Source organism: Eleutherodactylus coqui, unplaced genomic scaffold (genome assembly GCF_035609145.1).
Source record: "Eleutherodactylus coqui strain aEleCoq1 unplaced genomic scaffold, aEleCoq1.hap1 HAP1_SCAFFOLD_26, whole genome shotgun sequence".
Lineage (NCBI taxonomy): Eukaryota > Metazoa > Chordata > Amphibia > Anura > Eleutherodactylidae > Eleutherodactylus > Eleutherodactylus coqui.
Genome location: NW_027101742.1, coordinates 1,818,291 through 1,833,736, shown reverse-complemented (window position 1 = coordinate 1,833,736; position 15,446 = coordinate 1,818,291). Strand labels below are relative to the sequence as shown.

Genomic DNA, 15,446 nt, shown 5'->3' with positions numbered 1-15,446 from the left:
TGTATCACTATGGGAGCTGTGACATTGTGCTCTGCCTGCACAGTCCCACAGAGAACAAAACAAGGGCTTTAAAAAACCAGCAGAAGATATTGCCGATATGCCGGCAATCTCCTGCTTTGTTTACAGGTTGCCATAGAGACCATCGGCTTGTCAGAAGCAAGCCGATGGTCTCTGTGGCAGGGAGAGCTTGGTGCTTGGCTGTGAGAGGACAGCTAGGTACCTGCTTTTACAGCAGAGATCAGAGAAAACCTCCGATCTCTGCTGTGTTAACCCTTTACATGCGGCAGTCTATGTGACTGCAGCATGTAAAGGGCTGTCACTGCAGCATGTAAAGGGCTGTCACCATCGGACCTCCGGAATGTGATCAGGGGGTCCTGATGGGTCCCTGTGGAAGTCCCCTAAAGGGACAAAAAAAAAAATTAAAATAAAAAAAAAAAAGTAAAAAATGATAAAAAAAATTATAAAAACACTTGTCTCCCTTTACTTTGTAAAAAATCAAAAATACAATCATACATGTGATATCCATGCATCGTAATGACCCAGAGAAGGAAGTTAATACATTATTTAACCCCTTAATGACATGGCCCCTTTTTTCTTTTTTCCCCATTTCTTTTTTTCCTCCCTCCTGTTTAAAAAAATCACAACTTGTCCCACAAAAAACAAGCCCTCATATGGCCATGTCAATGGAAAAATGAAAAAGTTATGGCTCTTGAGACGCAACTGCAAAATTAGTTGAAATTCAATGATTAGACCATTTTAAAAAACCTGCCCTGGTGGGCACGACAGGGTGGTAGGAAACCCACCACTCAAGGGGTTAATGGTGCCCTAGACAGATGCCTACTCAATCTACCCCTCACTCGACTGAGAAACAAAATTTACGAGATTTTAGCAAAATTGAATTGGGTAGGTCCAAAACAATTTTGGGGGAAAATAGAAATTTTCATATTGCTTGCTGCAAGGGTTAGCATGCAGCCAATCAGTAACCAGGGTGCCTTGCTGATGTCACCAAATGTGTCCTCCATCTTCCATATGAGCAGCAGTTTCATTGGACGCCTACATTACATGACCTAGCCGTATATGACATAGGCACTGTGTTACCAGCAGCCATTTTACAGTTGAGCACAGGAAAGTGAAGCGGTATCATGTTTATATGCCTATATAACATTAGGTCTGTTGTTAGGGTCAGATATTCTACAGAGGATATACTGCTGCTGGTGTGAAAGCTTGTATATCAGCAGAGAACATAAACAGAGTTCTATTGGAGGGAGCAGAGAAAGAAGGTGCATCACCTTTTTTTCAATGGGGCTGTTCACACAAGCGTCAAAATGCAGCCAAGAAAGCTGAGAAAAAAAATCAAATACTCACCTAGTAGACGCCGTCCACCATCCCTGCAGGCTTCCAGGCACTTGTCTGTGCCTGCAGAGCGTCTCTTGCTGGTAATGGGGTTTCAAGACCATGCCTACAGCAAGAGATTTCTCTGATTGGCTGAGCCGTGAGCCATTCATTCATTGAATGGCTGTGATTGGTGCATCCAGTGCTGGCTGTGATTGGCGTTGGATTAGCCAATTAGCACAATCTCTTGCTGGAGGCGGGGTCTTCAAAAGATACTCTGACAAGTGCCCGAAGCCCCAGGAAGCAGCGCCAGGGACCCAAAGGCGGCAGCTAGGTGAGTATAACTTTTTTGATTTTTTTGGTGGTGCATCTAGCGCTACGTTTAGTGCTGCCCAAAACGCAGCACCAAGTTGTGCCGCATTTTCAGCAGCACTATTAACGCTGCCTATTCATTTCAATGGGCGACGCAGGGCTGAAAACGGCCAAAGATGGCACATGCATCGCTGTCAAAGCGCAGCGTTGAAGACGCTGCATTTTGATACTAGTGTGAACAGCCCCATTGAAATGAATGGGAGCGTTGTACAGTGTGTAGCGCAACCCTGAAAAGGCAGCGCTGAACGCTGTAAAAACGTCAGTGTGAGGAAAGCCTTAATCCCACGCAGTACTTTTGCTATTGGCTGGGAATAATGCCCAGGGCCAGGTGCCGTAAATTGATTGTGCTTGGTCCTTAAGGGGTTAAATAAGCTGCCCATATTAAAAAATAATACAAGATCCTATATTCATACATCCCCGATCCCCGCAGTAATATCATTTCAGTTTTCAGTTCCATTATTCTCAGGGGTTAGAACTGTTGAAGTCATTAGTTAGTCTATGATAATGCAGAAGGATTTTTTGGTGACACATAACACTGTTGTAATTTAACACTCAACTTCCCAAGTAAAACATGAGTGTCCTACTGATACCGATGATGTCACCTAACTTACTAACCTACATATAAATAAATCCGTTTAGAGGAAGTGGAATAAGCATCTAACTAAATGACTAGTACAAACAGCAGTACTCCGAACTCTATTCCTGCCCAATAAACTAAATGCTACGTTCATGCAGGCGCAACCAGAATGCCCTCCATGAATGACACCAACATGTCATACCACTGATGCGATAATGTCCACAATGGACCAACATATACATATATGACAACACTAAAACAAAGGGTACAACAAAAGACAGGAATAGGAATGCTATGCCTTACCAACATTGGCTTGGAGAACACTGCCTAATAGTAGGGTGATCTTCCTGATAAGGATGGCCTCACATCTCGTACCTATGGAACCTAGCCTGTCCTTAGATAGAGGATAGAGGGGGACATACAGCAGATGGAAATGTCAACAGCACAAACAGACAGGAGTCCATAGCCACACCAGACACAACAAACAGGACATGGTTCAGGGGTCTGCATGCCAACATGTGGAGGGAACTCAGGACATGTACTCACATACCTGACCACCATCAGAAAGAACAGGTGGAACTAGAGTCAAGAATCCGACCACCATTGGACGGGTGGAGCAAACAAGATAAAACTCAGGCATCCGAGAGGGCTTAGATAACACCAGCAGTCAGACATCACCCGTCTGACTGAACACCAACTCAATTGGACAGACAAACATCCAAACAGCATGCATGTACACAACAAAATAACCAGCACCCATGTGAGGGCGTGAACAGAATAAATACACAGCAGTTATGGCTTATTAGCCGGCTAGGGGAAACGCCTTCCTGTCAGCCAATCAGTCCACACAGACAGACAACTCTTCAATGATAGAATACACCAAGGAATCCCTGAGAGACGACTCCTGAAGGAACCTCTGCAATGACAGAAGGGGGATTTCTGACAGACGACACCTAAAAGACCTTCTGTGGCAGGAAAGAGGCAGTCAACAGTGCCACAAGGTGCGATGACGTAGACCAAGCTGACGTAAAGACGCCACCCCTGTTCCACTTCCCAATCATGGCTTGCACACTGCAACACCTAAAAGGAATTGCACCTACCCTTATATTATATTAGTTCTCTCACTTTATGGGCAGGAGCTTTCCCACTATTCATTACAGAAACAGCAGGGAAATCTTATTTTGTGCCCCCACTTCCTGTCCGAAAAGTAATTAAAAAGACAACTAAGCTAGATTTTACATTATATAGCCAATGTTAAAGTTGGAGGCTTCTGTTAGCATTTCAATACAAATAAGGGAGATGGAATAAATCCTCCACAGTGCCACCTATTGAAAGGCAGCATTCCTTCGAGTCAAAGTGGGACTTTTTATACAAGTCTTGTTACAATGACTAGGAATCAAAATGCTGCCTTTCAATAGGTGGCACTGTGGAGGATTTATTCCATCTCCCTTATTTGCATATTACCCAGAGGAGCGTGCGTGGCCATTTAAGTCTCCTCACTTAGTTTATAGTATATAGTTGCTCTCCCTAAGGAGAAAAGAGCGTTTCTGACCCATTTCAATACAATAATGTCAGTTCAGATTTTACTGCCCACATATATCTGTAGCCACATAATATCAGCATCTGTATGTCATTTTATGATTGAAGACCTTCCAGCGCACTCGTTTTCTCTGGCAGGACCCGTGACTTTAGTTTCCAACCATGTACGCTGCGGGAGAAGCATAATGCAGCCAGTGTTGGCTGAGACGGCGCTCACCATAGATCTTCTGTTTCCAGGATTGCTCTATTCACCTGACATTCTCATATCCAATAATTAAACCAGTGTGTCCATTTGTGGTCATCTGACAAAGCAAACATAGGAGATTTAATTGCCCCAAAGCCCATATATCAATACCTGGTGTGGCAGGGTCTACAGTACGGTTTATGTGCTGGGGTCCGGAGAATGGCTTGACAGGTAGAACATTGACCTTTAAGTCATAAATCTTTCCTATTTTAACATATGGAAAGCCAGCTTGGCTCATTAAGTCACAAAAGCACATAATTGGCACTTTATGATCCTTCCAAGACTTTGCAGAAATACTGGCTGCTTTTCATGGACATGTTATTAAAATAAGTGACCATTTGATGGTATTTTTCAGGTAGTTTACTTTATGAGATTCGCTGCTATTGAAGCACATTTTACAAGTAATGTTGACAGCTCATCTGTTATAAAACTATTGCATATATTTGACGTTACATTGTAAAAGCCTGCTGTGTTACAATACTCTATATTGCATACAGTGTAGTAGAGGAAGCTTCTTAAAGATACTCTGCCACCATGATTTTGCAGCCCTCACTGAGGGCACCACAAGGTAGTGTCTGTCACACTGATTACAGTAATATGTCTGCTGTGTGTATCTGTGCAGTAGTTTGGGAGAAACTTAATTTTTATTAGTAGCAGCCAGACACAGAAGTAGTCCTGCATATTCAGAAGCTGCAGGCTAGCCTCACCTACCCCGACCCCAGACAATGACTGGCAGCTCTCTCACTGTGCATAGTGAGAGAGCTGCCTCTGCCTAAAGCAGACCTCACAGACACGCCAAACAATGCACCAATGTATATCACCAAAACGTAGGAAGCACAGAAGGGGTCAAAAACTGTAACGAAATACAGGAGTTGGAACGCTATCCCTAACCAACTTTGGCTTGTCTGACTGCCTAAAAGTAGGTAGATTTCCACATCTTGAACCCAGGGGACTAGATCTGTCCCTGGATAGAGGCTAGGGCAGAATATATAGCAGATGGAAACACTAACAGAATTAGGCAAAGGTGAATGAACCCCAAACAGAAAAGCCATAGATACATAGCTCACAGGAGTCTGCTGCCACATCACAGGCATTCGACAACCTATCTAACAGGGCATGGTTGAGGTGTCCGACAACCTGTTGGATGGAGGGTAAACAGACTGGACAGGACTAGAGGCCCATTTACACAGAGCGATGATCGCTCAAAAATAGCTCAAACGACAGTTTGAATGACAACTTTGAGCAATCATTTTGCATAAATTATTAAGTAGCTACTCAGTGTGCAAATGAAGCCTTTAGCTGAATGTAGTTACTAGCTGGAGGTCTCTTTATCTCCATTCAGCTCCTTTGTTCTCCAATGGGTTAAATAGCTGAAACAATGCTATCAGCATTACCCGTGGAGAACTCAGTGTGCGGTCCTGATAAGACCACATGATTATTTTTAGACTGGCTTGAATTTAACGATCAACTAGCAGTGCATGAAAAGTGCACAATGGCCGCGGTTTAGACACAATGATTATTGCTCAAAAGATTGCTTTTGAGCGATTTTTGAGCGATCATCGCTTCGTGTAAATGGGCCTTTAGGCATCCAACATATGATAAATTACACCATCTCATTATTTATTTAACATAAACTAGGCCAAGATGCAGAAGCAGTGTGTGAAAAATTAAGCACATCCCATAAATCAATAGCTTGTAGAACCACCTTTAGCAGCAATTTGAAGCAATTGTTTCCTGTATGACCTTATCAGTCTTTCACATTGTTCTGGAGGAATTTTGGCCCACTCTAGTTTACAGCATTGCTTCTGTTCATTGAGGTATGTTGGCATTTGTTAATGCACAACTCTTTTAATGTCCCTCCACAGCATTAAAGTTGGGTTGAGGTCTGGATTTTGACTGGGCCATTCTAACACCTTGATTCTTTTCTTTCTCAGCTATTTTGATGTAGATTTGCTGGTGTGTTTGGGATCGTTATCCTGTTGCATGACACAGTTTTGGCCAAGCTTTAGCATTTGGATAGATGACTTTTCATTTGGCGCTGGAATACTTTGGTATACAAAGGAGTTCATGGTTGTCTCAATGTCTGCAAGGTGCCCAGCTGCTGTGACTGCAAAAAAACCCAAATCCTCACCCTCTCCAGCATCATGCTTGACAGTTGGTATGAGGTGTTTGTATGGATATGCTGTGTTTAGTTTTCAATTGTTACATGGAGCTGGGCCATAATGCCCAGCTGGGCATTATGGCCAAACATCTCCGCTTTGGTCTTGTCTGTCTAAAAGCCGTTGTTCCAGAAGTCTTGTGATTTGTTCAAATGCAACTTTAGCTGTGCTGCCATGTTCTTTTTAGAAGAAAGAGGCCTTCTCCTGGCAACCTTTCCAAACAAGCCATACTTGATCAGTCCTTTTCTAATTTTACTCCCGCAAACATGAACATTTAGTAAATTGAGGTTTTTAGAATCTGAGATGTAACTCTTGGGTTTTTTTGCAGTTCCTCTGAGCACTGAATGGTTTGACCTTGAAGTGACTTTTCTGGAACATCCACTCCTTGGAAGATTGTCAACTGTCTTGAATGTTTTCTACTTGTCAGTAATCTTTTTCACTGTAGAATGATGGTCTTAAAATTTTTGGAAATGGCCTTATAATGCTTCCTAGATCGATGGACAGCAACAAATACTTCTCTGAAATCATTGCTAATGTCTCATATTCTTGGTGTTGTGTTAATATTTGCCTAAATGCCTCAGACCAGCAAACTGGTCACACTTGCTGATAATTCATTAATAAATGGTATTTAATTAGCAGCACCTGGCTGCTATGTATCCTCCTAATTCCTATGGAAACAGTAAGGGTGTGCAAACTTTTTCACACACTGCTTCTGCATTTTGGCTTCGTTTTTGTAATTTGTAATGTGTTGTTCTTCATCTAAGGTTTTATGTTACCTAATTTTAAGACGTTTTAAGGACCTGATTTAATTATTATGTACTGATACATAAAACCATAGGATTCAAAGAGGGTGTACTTAGCTTTTCTCATGACTGTGTACTGTTTTTGACACCAAATGCTAGAGCTGACAAAAAAGCAATTATGCTTGAAATGTCTTCCAGCACAGTTAGATTCTCAGCCTTATTATTGAGCTATGTATGGCAAGTTTGACATAGGTGTTTGTAATTCCGGATGAGAAAAAGATAACAGTAGTGGTCTTCACTGGGCTTAGTGAACAGGACGTGTGCTCTGTGCATTGAATATAGTCTCCCCACATTTCAATTATATCCTCAGCTCAATATTTTGTGTTTTCTGGACCCTTTACTTTTCTGTGATTCCTTTTCTCGTTCCTTTATTATAATCTTCTTGCACTTCTTAGTTCTCTAAACTAATATGGAAGATGAATATCCATTTACAAAGATTTGCTTTTGTCCAGGTTCCGCTTCAGTGGTCGTATCCTTGGCCTTGCCCTCATCCACCAGTATCTTCTGGACGCCTTTTTCACACGGCCATTCTATAAAGCTCTTTTACGACTGTGAGTACAGACCGGCAGTCTAGAAATTCTGTATACGTCCGTGTATTTAATTGTGTTACTAGTGAATTGCTCATTATGCTTTTCCTGAATATACGGTATTTAAGTGGACCCAATGATTGAATGTCTCTTTGGGAATAACATGCACACCTCACCGATTACTTGGCCTGTGGTTCAGATTATGATACTTGTCTAATGCAATACAATTTTTAGGATGATTGATCTAACCCATGTTAATCATAGCCCATTGCTCACTTTTCCTAATGTTTTTCTAGCCCCTGTGATCTCAGTGATCTTGAATACTTGGATGAAGAATTCCACCAAAGTTTGCAGTGGATGAAGGACAACGACATCACAGACATTTTGGATCTAACGTTCACAGTAAATGAGGAAGTTTTTGGTCAGGTTAGTTGAAGATTAGGTTAGAACTAAAGCTATAGTTGAACTTATATAGATCAATCTACATTTTGTTGCATATTAGCTACCAATGTTGTGTGCAAGGAACCTGTACGGGGGCATAGGGAGTCCTTATGGGTTCACATTGTGGTCCTGTAGGCATGGTCTGCGTGCGGTCATGTGGTCTTATTAACTCATAAAGGCATATAACTGACACTTTATGACCCTTCTAAGACTTTCCAAAAATATTGGCTTCCTGTTCAAGTGAACGCTGTGCCGTGATTGGTTGCTCTGGGCATCAATGATGGTCTTCCTCTTAGACAGTTTTGCTAGAATGAAGCCTAAAGAGTTTTATTTCGCCGTAGTTGTTGCTTGGAGGATATGAGACAAAATTGCAGAATCATTCTGCAGCATGAACTGACCTGTGTAATCAGCGCTGGGCAGGAGAGGCAGCATGGCATTAAGGGCTTTTTCATGGCACCAGATTGGTACATGTTTTTGCATGCATAAAATATACATGCGCAATGCGCAGAGGATAGAGCCCATTGATGTCATCGGATTCGTTCCTATGCATAAGCAAAAAGTACAGTACTATGTTCAGAAACACATTAACCTCATCCAAACTTGTTCATGTGCAAATACGTTATGCCGCCACGAGCGTTTTTGCACGTACGGTCATCTGAATAAGCCCTAATAAAGAGAATGAAAACAAATACTTGTGTCTTATAGTCAGATGTATTTGTAATCTGAAAAATATGGTATATATACATGACAATTAGTGCTTATTCAGACGACCGTGTGCGCAAAAACGATCGTGCAACGTGTTTGTGCATGAACGAGGTTGGATAAGGTAGATTTGCGTTCAGACTCTGCACCATAGTATTCACTTTCTTCACCGTAGTACCCTGCTTCCCAAAAAATAAAGCCTACTCCAAAAATAAGCCCTACCATGATTTTTCAGGGTTTTCAGGGAGGCTTGAAATCTAAGCCCTAGCTGCATTACATTTTTAAAAAATGCAGCGCTCTATGAACAAATCACAGCCGTTGCATTGTGGAGGTGGGATTTATGAATTGGCTGAGCTAAGGCATTGATTGGCCAATTCAAAAGTCCTGCCTCCACAATGCAATGGCTGTGATTGGTTCTTCGACCACTGCTCAGCCAATCAATGCAGCACTGGATTAACCAATTACAGCCATTGCATTGGTTCATCGAGTGCTGCATTGAATGGCTGAACAGCGCTCAAGAACCAATTAGAGTCATCTCTTTCTGGAGGAGGGATTTATGATTCTTGTAACCAGGAAGTGATTTCTGTGGATAACCGAGGACTGCAGGACGCGCTGGAGTTCTAGAGAGCAGCAGGAGGACACGGACTGAGCCTGCTAGGTAAGTAAAATAGGAACTGCCCAGAAAATAAGACACTGTGGCTCTTTTGGGGCAAAAATTAATATTAATATAAGACAAGGTCTTACTTTCAGGGAAACATAGTATTAACGGGCGAAAATATGCTAATGAAAACAAAACCTTTGATTTCAGTAGTTTCACTTTGTCTTGTTATGCGGCCCTGATTAGTACGGCCGAAAAAAGGGAGAAAAGCACGTTCGTCTGATACCGCCCTGACACTGTGCACACTGGTTTAGGGGTCATCACATCCATGGTGTTTTTGCTGGTGTTCTGCTGCCAATTTTTACTTGAAAGATTTTTATTCTTTCTTTTTATACTTTGAGAAGCCAATAAACGATGTTTTTAACAAGAAAACCATAAAGTTTTTCCTCTCAGAGATATTCAGGCAAATGATGTCGGGAAGTTTTAGGACCTGAGGGGTCACAGGGAAAAAGAACACATGATTTGGGTTTCAATTTCAGTTGCAAAACATAAGGTTGGAGTGCAAAACAACCAATTCTTCAATTATTTTAATTGGCACAGCTCCCACCAGTGAGCATCATGCCTGGTGAATAATAGATGCCACTAGAATCTTCACCCTAAGGCCTATTTAGACAATATGACAATTATTCTCTGTTCTCATGGGAACCAAATAATTCCTTTCACCAGATGAAAGTAAGCTGCAATTATCGCTCTTGTTTATGTATGAAGGCGATTGTTCTAGTTTTACATGTAAATGGTAATCTGTTGAACATTTTCTCTACCTGCATTACTAGTTCTCAGTGGTGGTGGTTATATAGAATTATTTAAAGGGCTGCAGTTTTTGCAATATTTTCTCATGTTGATACTGGGGAAAGCCCAAGATTTGTGATCATTAGACTTGATCGCCAAGGAAATGATCTGGTTATTTGGCACCACCCCCTTGACTCCAGGGAACTTGACATGAGTCTGGTCAGTCAGACTGAAATATTGGTCGCTCCTGGTAATACCAGAATCTGGTTTGGTAAAGGTACTTTCACGCCTGGCACTAGGGATTCCGCTTTCCTGCTCCATTTGAGGAGCAAGAAAGGAGAATCTCCACGGCTGAACTATAACTATTGACTATAATGAGGTCCACCCAGCTGCATGCAACAAATTTTCTTCCAGCATTTGGAGCCAGATAGACCCTCTCGCTGCGCTTTTCTCCTCTGCCGACTGCCCCTCCAATCTCTGTTTACATCGGCTGCAGCGGTGATGTGGATTGTTTACCCATGTGATTGCTGCAGCCAATGAAAGGCTGGCAGGGACATTATCAGTGATGTCCCGTAAACCTTCAGCATTAGAAGGTCACATGACAGATTTATGGGACATTGCCGGGCCTTCTGGCCAGGTGATGTCATCTGTCAAATGCCGCAGTGATGGTCCATTGCTGCGGTGAGTATATATTTTTTATATAGCTTAGGCATTGGAAGCGCAAAACTATATCAAAGAAATAACTTGGAAAAAACCTTTAAAGGTAGTAAGTCAGAAAAGCTACTCCTATACACAAGTCACACCATCAGATCATTGCTTGTATGGGCAGTGATAACAGACCTGCATTACCATCATGGAGAAATCTGTATTTTTCTTCCCTGCACCACATACAGATGAGCCGTTGACCTTCTGATGGACGTTCTTCTTGGCTCGGAATGATGTGTGGTTCTTGCTTTTAGTCATCCCCAAACCCTCCCCTTGCCTTATGATTGACAGCTCCCTACTGCTTGTGACCATTTTAATACAGAATGGGGTTATCAATCTGTAGGCAAGGGAAGTCTGAAAGCGGAAACACCGGAACAGTCTGGGCCGAGAAGAATGTCCATTGGGTACTCTATGGTTCATTTGCATATGACATGAGCAGAAAAAAGGAGAATTCTCCATCATGGTAGGACTGGAAACAGAAATATAGTTCTTTTACCGCTGCCATCAAAACACTGATCTAACAATGTGTCTTGTTTAAAGGAGTAGTATTTGCTTACAGACCTCCATTAAGAGTAGTATTAGAAATCATATAATAGATAGTATAGGGATGAAGACTGCATTGGACTGCTGTGCCAAGGGCCCACCAGACATATTCATTCTGGGGACTCGTGTACAGCTACATACAGATATTACCTGACCCCGTTCACGAATTCCTCACTATTGCATTCTCCATATACTTCAATACAAAAAGATGGCTGGGTCTGTGTGCAAACCTGTTTCCACTGAAGTATGTAGAGAATGCAGCGGGCAGGAATGGTACACTCCTTCACCCAATATGTGCAAATTCTGTGCTCGGGTATGGGGCTTGAGGCCACCCTGGCTCAGGATCCACCAGGAGATTCATCTGTTCCGCTACGGGTCAGTCCGAGCCTATATGAACACAATGAAATAAAAAAATGATTCATTGTTTGTGAATAACCTTTCTTGTTTTCTACCTGTGGCAGGTCACAGAGAGAGAACTGAAGTCGGGGGGTGCAAACGTGCAAGTTACAGAGAAGAACAAGAAAGAATATATTGAAAAAATGGTGAAGTGGAGAGTGGAGCGGGGAGTGGTCCAACAGACTGAAGCCCTGGTACGGGGCTTTTATGAAGTAAGTAAATCTGGTGTAAAATAACAAAATAAGGGCTCCGGTCTGGAATTCCGCATCCATTAGGATTTAGGGTTGATTTTTTTATTCCTTGATTGCTCATAACTTTGACATTCACCGCAGCCATTGGCAAACAAGCATCGTCAATGACCGAAAGGGACCAAAGCAACACAGATTGCTTCACTCAAGTTGTTACTTCATGAATATCCGGAATTTCAGCAGTTACATTGTTGCGTTTTTATTTACAGCGAGACAAAAAAGTCCATAGTCTAACCACAAGATGGAGCTACAAATATTTGTATATTTAGGTGGCCGATGCACCTCTAGAAAACCGATTATATTGCTGGCAACAAGTTACAGCACTGACTATATAGTCAAGACTTCCTTTTTTAATTGTGCCAGTAGTTGTGAAATTAATTTAATAGTTCCAATCTGTAGAAAACCGTTATATTGTACACATATGAGCTTTACTGAGTATGTATTGGAAATAAAACGAGAATTCCAGATTCCTTGGTAAAACCCAATAGTTACGGCCCTCTATGCATAAAATAGTCATTTTATACTGAAATTCCTAATAGTCTTGGAATTTTCAGGGTCCAACAGAAGCTTTCATTTCAGTTCTGGGAACATTGGGCAGATTTACTTATAGTGTCTAATCTTAAATCTGTGTAATCTAACTCTATGCCACCTATTAGTTGGCACAGTTTACACCACAACATGTGCCAAAATTTTGGAACAATTTTTGGCGTATTTGTTGCATTTTGTTCATGCTCCCCTTTCCATAAAGCCATGCTACTTTGTCAGACGTAACATATTGTGCAAGGCTGAAAAAAGGCATTTGTTCATTCAGTGCAGCCTATAAGCCCCCCCCTCCCACCCCATATTGATCTAGAGGAAGGCAAAAACCAAAACCCCAATGAGGTACCATTAGTAATTTAGCTTTCTATATATACCACACTCTGTTTAACAATATCCAGGCTTGAAGAAGGTGTCTGAGGACACAGAAACGCGTTGCCCATCTTCATCACTAGTATGTTTGCTCTTGCAACTGCCTTGTGTCCTCTTGTGTTCATTTCTTTACATAGTTTTGTGCCATTTGCAAATATTGATATTTTACAGTGCATTCCTTCTACCAGGTCATTAATAAATATATTTAAAAGAGTAGGCCCCAATATTGCCCCCCTCGTGGTACCCCACTAGTAACGTGACCCCTCTAATAGTGCCCCCTGTGGTACCCCAGTAGTAGTGGTGACCCAGTCAGATTAGGTACCATTAATAACCACCCTCTGCTTTCTATCATTGAGCCAGTTACTTACCCACTTACACACATATTATCACCCAGGCCAAGCATTCTCATGTTATATATGCAGCACAGTTTCAAGCACTTAGGAAAAGTCCAGATACACAAGATCCAATAACTCCCTGGTCCAGTCTAGAACTTACCTCATCATAGAACCTGATCCTATTGGTTTGACAGGAGCGATCTCTCATAGACTCGGTGATACAGCTATTTTCCTTGAGGTACTCCAGGATGGCATCTCTCAGAAACCCTACAAACATTTTACCCACAATAGAAGTCAGACTTGCCGACCTGTAGTTTCCAGGTTAACTTTTTGACCCCTTTTTGAATATTGGCACAACATTTGCTATGCGCCAATCGAGTGAAACAGACTCTGTCACTATAGAGTCCTTAAATATAATAAACAACGGTCTATTTATCACATTACTTCATTCCCTTAGAACCTCCGGGGATGATTTGTCTATTTTAACCCTTTCCAATCCTATTTATATCCTAGTTTTTTCTAGGGGGCTTACTCTTTTTCTGCCGTTATACAGCGGCGCTATATGCTGGCTAAAGCCAGTACTGCATGAGGTGACACATTGGATAGGCTTTGACAGCAGATAGGCTGGCAATATACAGTAAGAGAACCCCGACAGATGTCTTCCAACATTGGAGCTGTACAGCCTTAAATCATAATGTCTTCAGAGGTCAGACAGTGGATTGGAAAAAGTTAATCTTTTTAAGGCGGCTTTAATGTATCGAAAAAGTGATCAAGTGTCTAAACTGCATCATAATTGTGGGGAAAAGCATGTTGGACAGTTTTTTTGTGGCACCAGAAAACAATGTACTTCTCAATAGTAAATCTGTGCTGGTATTTAGAATTGATTGGAGGTAGACTGGAGCCATCCTGTGTGCTTGGGGAAATAATAGAATTTTACGGACAGTTGATAGCTTCCAGTAGCCTAGACCAATATCCTCAGGCCCTGCGTGTGCGTGATTATCAGACCTTCACTGTATTTCAGAATATCACATTTGGTCTTTAGAAAAGGGAATAATAAAAACATTTACAAAATATATTTTCAGTAATTCGACCAAATGATGTGCAAGCTTCTGATCACCGCTTCTAAATGTTACATAAAAGATCGCAATCAAAATGGCGTAACTGATTGCTATGAAATGGGAGCGTCCTTCTGAAACGTTGCTCAAAAAGGAGTTGGGTCACTTCTTCCGTGGTTGAGTATGACCTAGTTCCCTTTCTGAAGACTCTCGTGCTGACGTGTATCATAGTATATGCGTGTAGAAATTGTTACAAGCAAATATCTTTTGGTGGAAATATACGGCTATGAAGTCCAAGTCCCGATAAGAGTGAAAACCGCCGCATGTCCTGCAATCATCAAACAACATACCCGTAAATCCATTACTGGGCAGCCATCCTCTCGCATTCTGTGAAGACTGAAGAGCTGAAATTTGTGTAACTATACACATCCAGAGTCTGTTCTCTACTTAACCCCTTAAGGACCAAGCACAGTTAATTTACAACGCTTGGTCCTGGGCTTTAATCCCGGTTGACAGTACAAAATTTGGCACAGGATTAACCCTACAATGCATGCTGTAGAATTTTGAATACATATGATTCACAGTGCAAAGTGGACACAATAAAAAAACAAATTCATGTATTGTAGGGTTAAAGCTCCTGCTCATGCAGTGTAGCAGGAGCAGGTTGGGTCCTTGGCTGTTAGTTACAGCTGAGGACCCAGAGAAGAAGGGAGAAGCTTTTTGAACTGCTCTTGTCTTCTCCTTTACAGGTTACATAGTGCTCAATGAGTACTAAGTAGTAATTAGAGAAAGCGGAAGTGTTACTTTCGCTATTTGACCCGGTGGTCACATGACCACTGAGTGCCCCCTGCCAAAGCAGGGTCCTAGCACATCCAGATCAGCTTTATTAGTGACTACTGTCACTAGAGCGGAATGTTTTCTCCTGTAACTGGGGCTCCTATGGATGCTGCTCTTATGGATGCCCCTGTTACAGTGGAAAAGTCTTTTAAAAAAAAAAAGACAATGTGAATGACCCCCAGAAGTCTTATATGATGTTATGGGGGACATAGATGTTAAAAAAATAGTTACAAAAATTAGTAAAATTACAGAATGAAATAAAAAAAATTATACATACATCTAAAAAGAAAACTATACTCTGTAGTCCGAGACTATACAAATTAGATATCAAAATG

General features: G+C 41.7%; 1 protein-coding gene across 2 annotated transcripts in view; it reads left to right on the top strand.

The window, feature by feature from the left end:
- Nucleotides 1-15,446, top strand: part of LOC136590990 (E3 ubiquitin-protein ligase HECW1-like) — a 186,977-nt gene that overhangs the window by 166,427 nt on the left and 5,104 nt on the right. For both annotated transcript variants that reach the window (XM_066588455.1, XM_066588456.1), the window contains 3 exons: nt 7,479-7,577; nt 7,850-7,979; nt 11,793-11,939. In XM_066588455.1, the coding sequence (XP_066444552.1) occupies nt 7,479-7,577; nt 7,850-7,979; nt 11,793-11,939 (376 nt within the window). The remainder of the gene's footprint in view (nt 1-7,478; nt 7,578-7,849; nt 7,980-11,792; nt 11,940-15,446) is intronic.